This window comes from Hyaena hyaena, unplaced genomic scaffold (assembly GCF_003009895.1).
Source record: "Hyaena hyaena isolate Hyena2069 unplaced genomic scaffold, ASM300989v1 scaffold_258, whole genome shotgun sequence".
Classification (NCBI taxonomy): domain Eukaryota; kingdom Metazoa; phylum Chordata; class Mammalia; order Carnivora; family Hyaenidae; genus Hyaena; species Hyaena hyaena.
The window spans coordinates 1-8,052 of NW_024080891.1; the positions used below are offsets into that span (position 1 = coordinate 1).

The window sequence follows — 8,052 nt, forward strand, 5'->3', positions numbered from 1 at the left end:
CACACCTCCTCCTCCTCCTCCACCTCCTCACACCTTCTCACTCCTCCTTCACCTCCTCCACCTCCTTCACCTCCTCACACCTCCTCACTCCTCCTTCACCTCCTCCACCTCCTTCACCTCCTCAGTCCTCCTTCACCTCCTCCTCCTCCTCCACCTCCTCACATCTCCTCACACCTCCTTGTACTTCTTCGCAACTCCTCACCACCTGTACGACTCGCCGCGTGGAGTGGAGGCTTCCCGTGCCACACGGTGGCCAGTGTGGTGATTCTCAAAGTGGGATTCCGGACACGCTGTCAGGGTCCACTTTGGTACTTATCCACGAGACAGTGCTCTTTCACTCATGCCACTGTGAAGCAAAGTAGAGTTCGAGGCTGCGGACGTGTCATTGCACAAGTACCTGGCACCACAGAGCCCCTGCATCTCTGGTTTGTTTTAGCAAATACTGTTATTTTTAATTAAACATATGTTAATGTGATGGTGTAATTTTTAAGTTTATTTATTTTTTTAGTAATCTCTGCACCTTCAATGGGGCTTGAACTCACAGCCCCACGATCAAGAGTCACGTGCTCTTCTGACTGAGCAGCCAGGTGCCCCAATGTCATGGGTGTATTGTTAATGTGTATTGTCATTTTTAGATGTATTAATAAATGTTTTTTAAGTCTCACTTTAAATGTGTAATAAGGTTAATATCCATAGAGCCCATAATACCAGAAGCCAGGGGGCTCTGGGGCCTCCCTGTCCCCGCAGCCTCCCCACGGCCGCGTGCTGATGCTGACGTTACAGGGGAAATCTTGGCTGTCGTCTGTAAAATGCAGGCACTGCAGGTACTTCTAAGGCTCTCGTGAGGCTTGAGCGACGCACAATCCAGATAAAGTGGATTACTCTCTTAATGTTGCAGAAAAGGACCGAAAGCAAATAGCATCTGAACAGTCTCCTGAAGGTTTTCAACTCCCAGACCCTCTCACTGTAACAGCATCATAGAAGAAACGTAGGTACTTCTGGTTATCGACCAAGTTTTCCACGTCTCAGGAAGACGTGAGGACTGTAGCCAGAAGCCGATCTCTGTGTTTTAAAATTCAGACTCCGTATTAGTTCTGGCTGCTTGACTATTTATGATAGAGATCACATGAAGTCGTTTGAATGAAAATACAGCAACGAAGCAAGTGGGAAGAAGGTGTGATTTAGAAAAGCAGAGCATTGATCAGTTTGCCTCTGGAAATGTCTGGGAACAGACGGTAAAGCAGTATGTGCCTCAGTGAGACCAGGGCATTGATGAGTTAGTGAGAGAAAGGAACCTTTCTTAGAACAATGGCTGGTTTCTGGACCCTGTGGTGTGATTACCAGTACTGCCTTAACTAGCTGGTAAGTCTGTGGGGACGAGCTGGGGAGCACAGTGTGTGCTCATTTTGGGGATCCCTGTGGGCCCCCAGCCCCTGGGGAGTAGGCTCAGCACCCCACGGACGGCATGATTTTCACTTCCCTTCAAACCTGTGCAGCACTTGCCCCCTCTAATCTTAGTTGTGCCTGGATATAGTCGTGGTTCTTTATTTTAGCGATTTATGTATTTTCTGCCTACCTTTTATTCGTTCTGGAAATACTTTAAGGATTGTTATAATAAAAAGTCTGTTCCTACACTTGACTCTGCTACAACAGTTGGAGAAAAAATTACCGTGAACTCCCACATGGTGGACAGTACTGTGCTATCATTCATTTGAAACTTGAAAATCAAATAACTGTTAGCATCGTCTGGTGACAGGTGTTCACTACACTCGTGAGCACAGCATCACACAGACTGGGTGAATGGCCATGCTCTGCAACCGACACTGATGTAACCATGTGTCACCTGTAACTTTTGAAAAACGGAAATCAATGTAGTTGGAAAATGAAATGGCACAGGTAAAAAATACGGACAGTTCTGAGTACATATATGTGATTTTGTGTAACCGACCTTTCAAATAAACCAGTAACTTCTGGGACTTCAAGGTGAAACATACTCGTGTGTTTTAGAGACAGGCTCTTGCGGTCTGGAGAAATACGGTGTGAAACTGACAACCCGATCCCAGGATGCTGGTACTCCCGGAACATAGTTACAGCCCCGTTGCAACTGACAGTTACAGTTCACAAAATCCCATGCAAATGACAAGTCACATCTGACGCTCTTTCTTGACTCTAGTTGCTTTTCCGTCGCATCCCTGATTCTGGAGGTGAGTTTAGCTGGTTTTCTTACTGGTACCTGTCACCAGCTCTTCGATTCAACCACATAGAACGTGTAACAGATTCTTTAACAGCCAGCGGGCCACGACAGTGCAGGTGATACAGGCCACCCTCCCACGCTCCCCGCCAGGCCAGGCCACTCTTTCCAGCCTCCAGTTTCCAAGGGGCTGAAGGGTTCGAGTAGGAGAGGTGGCTGAGAGGGGGCGTCATCTGGATGCTTGAGCAGAGTCTGAAGAGCTGAGTCCTTGGGGGACGCTTGCTCCTCAGCTGCTCTGGGGACAGCAGCCTACAGGGGACAGGTACGGGAAGTCCTCGCCCCCAGCAGGGGTGCTTACTGGGCCTTTGGGGAAAGACAGCAGAGGAGGGCCCTTCTGATCTGGGCAGGTGATGTGATGGCAGGCACCCGGCATTCACTTTTCTCCTTGGAGGTCAGGCCAACTTCCGGCTTCCCAAGTCTCCATGCTTCCTGGCTGGGACAGGATGTGGGGGGACCTGGAGAATCCCAGGGACAGTCTAGTCTGACGTTTGTGGTGGTTTGGTGAATCTCACTATCTCTTCTTGGGGGAAAGTGCCCAATCTCTGCTAGTGTGGACACGGGTGTGGGTAATAGCCCCTCACCCTTGCCTGGGACGTTCCTTCCCTCCCTCGGTGCCGGCTCCGATGTCTGTCTGGAATTCTGTTGCTGGGGTTGAGTCTCCTCTCCTCCGTCCACTCAGCCCCCGTTTCCTAGTGGAAGGGATATGGTGACAGGAGCCAGGGGAGTGCCTGGCAGGCATCATGAAATCGCCGCCCCCCCACCTCTGACTGCCCGGCAGGACTTAGGAAGCAGAGCGAACCCCTTCACTGACCCCACTGCAGCTTCGAGTCTCTGGGTTCCGAGCCCCGGCCCTGGAGTATCCCGTTTGCTGGCCTCCTCGGTGTGCGCGCCTGCCCTCCCGCCCCGCGCTCTCCGCGCAGGACACTGTCCGCCGCTGCCGCCTGACCGCCCGGCCCGCGGCCGCCTAGAAATACAGGATCCCGGGATGAAACCCACGGGCGCTTCTAGTACCCACAGCAGAGATTTGTGACCCAAATGCCCAGGCGTACCAGCACCCGAGCAGCGGGCAGTGGGGGGCTAACCTGAGGCCCCGCAGGCAGGGGAGAGAGAGAATGCAGCTTGTCTGGAAGCGGCGTTTGCACATTTTGGGGAGAACGTGTCTGCAGAGGTGGGGCAGGTTTGCGTCTGCAGGTGGGGATTGCGGGGCCTCAGCCTACCTCCGCACCCCCGGCTGGGGTGAGGGCTGCTTCTGGCAGCCCGCCGAGTAGCACCCTTGCATGGGGCCCTGACCTGGGAGCGCAGGGACGGGGCGGCTGGCGCCCTCCCAGCCTGGAGGTGCTGCCTTGGGCGGGCGCGGCTGTCACAGCGCACTTGGAGCTCCCACACTTGAATGCTCTCAGCCCACCTGGCCCAGAGCCCGCACACGGGTGGTGTTTCCCAGGTCAGCCTGGAAAGCTCTTCCTCTGGAAGCATATTTCCTGGGAAGCTAAAGGGTCGAGAATTCTTCTCCAGCGATGCCAGGCCGCTTGCAGACACTGACTTCTGACGCGTGGCTGTGTAACCAGTTACTCATCTGCATAGTGGAGGAATGTGGTCACGTCTCTAGGAGGAATGCGAGAGCAGTCACCGTGTCTCACTCATCCGAACCACCGGCACAGCAGCAGGCACATGGCGTTGCCCAGGAGTCCCTCGTGAAAAGAACTCAGTGTGCACCGTGTCCCGTGTCCTTCTCGTGAGGTCACTGAAACCGGGCTCTTGCGTATTGATAAACGGCAGACGAGCGCCTCTCAGCAGTGGCACCGACGCTGTAAACGGGGAACTAAGAGGAGCCCCAAGTGCCCTCTCCCCGCGCCATCGGGCACCGCAGCTTCCTCCGCAGACAGCGGAGCGCGGGGCCCGCCTGGCCGGCCTCTTAAAGGCAGCAAGCGGTTGTCCAGGACTTTCCCTCCACCGGGAAGGGGCTCCGCCCAGGACTTAGGACCCAGCAGGCCCTCCCGCCTCCGCCCCTCCCCGCCTCGTGCGGTCCCGGGGGGGGGGGGGGGGAGCCCGGTCCCGCCCCGCGCTGTCCCGGCTCCGTGGCGGGTCGCTCGCAACAGTCGTGACACCAGCCGGGCGCTCGGCTCCTCCTGCTGGCGCGTCCCGCTCGGCCGGTGACTGTCCCCGCGGGTCATCGGACCGAGGAGCCCGGGCGTGAGCAGGCCGGGGATGCCGCGGCTGGACGCAGGTGGGTGCGGCGGGAGCGCGCGGCGCCGAGCCCGGCCACCCGCGGGGTGGGGGTGGGGGTGGGGGGCCGGGTCCCCGCGCCCCAGCCGCTGAGAGCCGCCCGTCCGTCTCCTTTCAGGGCGCCGATGACCCGCCGGCTCCGCGACAACATGCCCTTCCCGCCCGCGCCGGCCCCGGGGGCCCCGGCCGCGCGCCCCCCGCCCCGCAGGCCCAGCGCCCCCCGGAGGGCTGCGGCCCCCGCGCCCGCCCAGCCCGCGCCCTCGCCGCCCGCCGCCGACAGGAGGCGGCCCCCCGACGGCGCGCGGTCCGGCTCCCGGCCCTCCGCCACCCTGAGGAGGCCGCCGCGCGCCCCCGCCTGGCCGGCCCGCTCCGGCCGCAGCCCCGCGAGGGACGCAGCCCCGGGGACGCGGCCCCGCGCCGCCGCCGCCGCGCCCTCGTCGCCCAGCCTGCCCGCCGAGCCCGTCCTGCTCCGCCCGAGGCGCGGCGGGGAGAGGCGGCCGCCCAGCGAGCGGCGCGGGCAGGACGACGCGGAGCGCGAGGGGGCGGCGCGCGCGGCGGACGAGGGCCTGGTCCGCAGGTGCACCGAGTGGCTGCGCGGCGTGGAGGCGGCGGCCGCCGCGCGCGACCTCTCGGGGCCCCTGGACGCGCTGCCGCACCTGAGCGCGCTGTGAGCGGGGGGTGGGGGCCGCCGCGCCTGCGCCCACTTCCTGGGTGCCCGAGAGCCTGGCGCCCCCGACACCCACCCTCCGGGCACTGGTGCGCCCGCAGCGCCTGGTGAGGACCCGACGCTCTCAGCGGACTTCACGAGGACGCGGTCCTCCTGGCCGGACTCGGACGGCTTCGCCTGCCGGGCGCGCACCCCTCCCGGGCCGCTGGGGGCCTGAGGGCCTGGCCTAAGGCGCGGCCTCGCCCGACCCCCAGGCCCACGCCCTGTCCAGGCTCCCCCCGTACCCCCAGCCTGGGCAGCCAGCCTTCCCCGGCCCCACCCGGGTGGGCTCTACCCCACAGGTTTGCCTCCTCTGCAGCTCGTGCCTCCTCCCCCCTCCCCAGGCCCCACCTCCCAGATGCCCTTAGGGCTCAGGGTGTCGCCCCTCGTTCCTCACCCCTAAGTTTTTCGGTCCCAGAGGCCCTCTGGCTGGGCCAGCGGTTTGTCTGTGTCGCTCTCTGTGGGTGTCCTGGTGCGAGGGGCGGGCGACTGCCTGGAGGAGGGCGGCTGTGTGCACAACTGGTCTTGGGGTGCATTCATGATTGGGTTCCTCCAAAATAGAAGACACGTCTGGGGGTTGGAAAGCTGGGAAGTTCAAGTTAACCTCATTTTCAAGCTCGGAAGGGGAAGAGGGTGGTATCACCAGCAGTCACTCCATGGTGAGGCTGCGAATGGAGACTGCTCCGTCCACACTGCAGGACTCCGCCAGGGCCCCGCTGTGCCGGCCACGCACCCCTCTGCCGGCCACGCACCCCTCTGCCAGCCGAGGCTGCCGGCGCACACTTGCCCCCACACACAGCCACACGCACGCTCACACCCCCAGCACCTTCTCATGAACACTCTCATGGGGGCGCCTGGGCGGCTCAGTCCCTTAAGCATCCGCATTCAGCTCAGGTCATGATCTCCGCGCTTGTGGGTTCCAGCCCCGCGTCGGGCTCCGTGCTGACAGCTCCGAGCCTGGAGATGCTTCCGATTCTGTGTCTCCTTCCCTCTTTAACTGACCCTCCCCCCATATATAAATAAACATTTAAAAAAAGAAACATGCTCCTGGTCACACACCCACACAGCCTCACACGCATGCACACATACCATCATATGCACAAGTGTCCTCTGAAGCACAACTACAGGAATGGACTCGAAAGGCTGGGTCCAGATGTGAGTGGAGTGAAGGGCAGCCTCTGTTGGGGTTCATTGTTTTTACCTGAAGTGGTGCCCGCTTCTGCGATGCTGAAAGGCTGACCCCAGGGGGAGGGGAAAATGCAAAAACTGTGTGCAGACAGGACAGAATGTTCCAGGCCAGAGGAGCAATATCTTTGAGGGAGGAAGTGGGGGTCCCTGGGGGCAGATGTGTATGTTTCCAGTGTTTTTAATCACTATATAAAGATCAGTGACATGGTGGCTTTGTACAGGGGTGTTACTCTTTTTTTTTTTTTTTTAAAGAGAAAATTCCTACTTATTTGAATAAAGAAAGGGTTAAAACTCCTCGGCCTTTTGGGAGCCACCCATACCCTCCCTGCTAACTCCAGGCTGATTTCTAGATACTTCTCCATGCATCTGATTATACTTAACTCTAAGGTTGAGAAAGAGAAAAACGTCATCATCAGATAGGCTGGTCACAGAAGAGTAATATATAACCTCAACTTTTGACTGATTGTGTTAAAGTCAGTAAGTAGTTGAATGTTTGTCTTGTTGGACTTTAACGAGGGAAGTCTTAATTATATTTTACACGGAGGCCTTACAGTTTTTAGAAACCAGTCTGGGTTTTTTGTTTTGTTTTGTTTTGTTTTGTTTTTATCTCTGTTCTAGTCTCTCTGTCTCCCTCCCTGTCACTAGGTGCGAACCGGGTCAGCTAGAGAGCGTTTAATTCAACAGGAGTGACGTCAGCCCACAGATGGGTTGCAAAACCAAAGCCCCTCCGCCCCGAATAGCTCATCTTTTCTGACTCCTGTTTGAATGCATAGAGCTCGATTGTCTTTTATTGAAAATGAATGTATCAACACCAGGGAAGCCTGGGTGGCCATCTGGCTGAGGTGGCACGGGGACGAGTCTGTGTAGACGCTCAATTGGGGACAGAATGCTGGCTCTGGATGCCCGCCAGCAGCCGAGCGGTGAGCGTGAGTCCCGGGCGGGCAGGGCAGTAACTGCTCTCACGAACACTCAGTGTGGATACGGGGAATCGGGAGACCCAGGGTTAAAGACGCTTATTCCTAAAGTAATCGACTTTCCAAAGCATCGTTCCACGTCTGCCCCTGTGCGTGAGTGTCCCTTGGCCCGTTGCCGTCACAGCGCAGGGGTCCGTGTGCCCCTGTTCCTTGCCTCCCTCTCCTCACCCTCTTCCTTCTCTGGGACCCTCCCCGCTGCTCTTGCCTGGCCACAGTGCGATTCTGAGCTCTTTTCCCAGTGGCGTTTGCCCAACAGACATTTCCGTGCCTTGCTCTTCACTGTCAAAGCAGATGAGCGAGCGGAACATCTCTGGTGCTCTGGTTGATGACCCTCCGAGAGACAAGTTCCACCCGTGACACCGAGGTCTCTTCGTGTTGTTACTGACATTTTGAGAAAGTTTTCTGAGTCCCTCTGCTGCAATTTCTTAATGTTTAAATAAAAGAGAAAGTCGATGCTTTGTGTTTTCTTTTTGAGGAGGATTTTAAAAACCGGTCCCAGGGGCGCCTCAGGGTGCTCAGTGGGTTGAGCATCTGACTTCAGCTCAGGTCATGGTCTCACAGTTGGTGGGTTCGAGCCCCACGTCGGGCTCTGTGCTGACAGCTCAGAGCCTGGAGCTGCTTCAGATTCTGTCTCCCTCTCTCTGCCCCTCCGTGCTCTCTCTCTCACACACAAAATTATCAATAAACATTAAAATATTAAAAGCTGGTCG

General features: G+C 57.9%; 1 protein-coding gene across 5 annotated transcripts; it reads left to right on the plus strand.

Moving 5' to 3' along the window:
- Positions 1 to 4,099: 4,099 nt before the first annotated feature.
- On the plus strand, positions 4,100 to 7,800 carry PRR18 (proline rich 18). Of its 5 annotated transcripts, XR_005530695.1 has the most exons (4): positions 4,106 to 4,475; positions 4,593 to 5,141; positions 6,987 to 7,288; positions 7,599 to 7,800. XR_005530695.1 is itself a non-coding variant. In XM_039245528.1 (3 exons), the coding sequence occupies exons 2-3, from the start codon at positions 4,600 to 4,602 to the stop codon at positions 7,042 to 7,044; spliced, it is 573 nt and encodes a 190-aa protein (XP_039101459.1). In that variant the 5' UTR covers positions 4,100 to 4,475; positions 4,593 to 4,599; the 3' UTR covers positions 7,045 to 7,800. The 5 variants fall into 5 exon arrangements, 2 of the variants coding, with proteins under 2 accessions (XP_039101459.1, XP_039101458.1); XM_039245528.1 differs by having other exon boundaries at positions 4,100 to 4,475; positions 7,014 to 7,800; XM_039245527.1 differs by having other exon boundaries at positions 6,987 to 7,800.
- The last annotated feature ends 252 nt before the right edge of the window (positions 7,801 to 8,052 follow it).

Coding starts and splice junctions, on each gene's coding strand:
- PRR18 (XM_039245527.1), top strand. CDS start 4,600: ATGACCCGCCGGCTCCGCGACAACATGCCCTTCCCGCCCGCGCCGGCC. Junction 5,142..6,986: donor CTGCCGCACCTGAGCGCGCT/GTGAGCGGGGGG, acceptor TCTCTGTTCTAG/TCTCTCTGTCTCCCTCCCTG.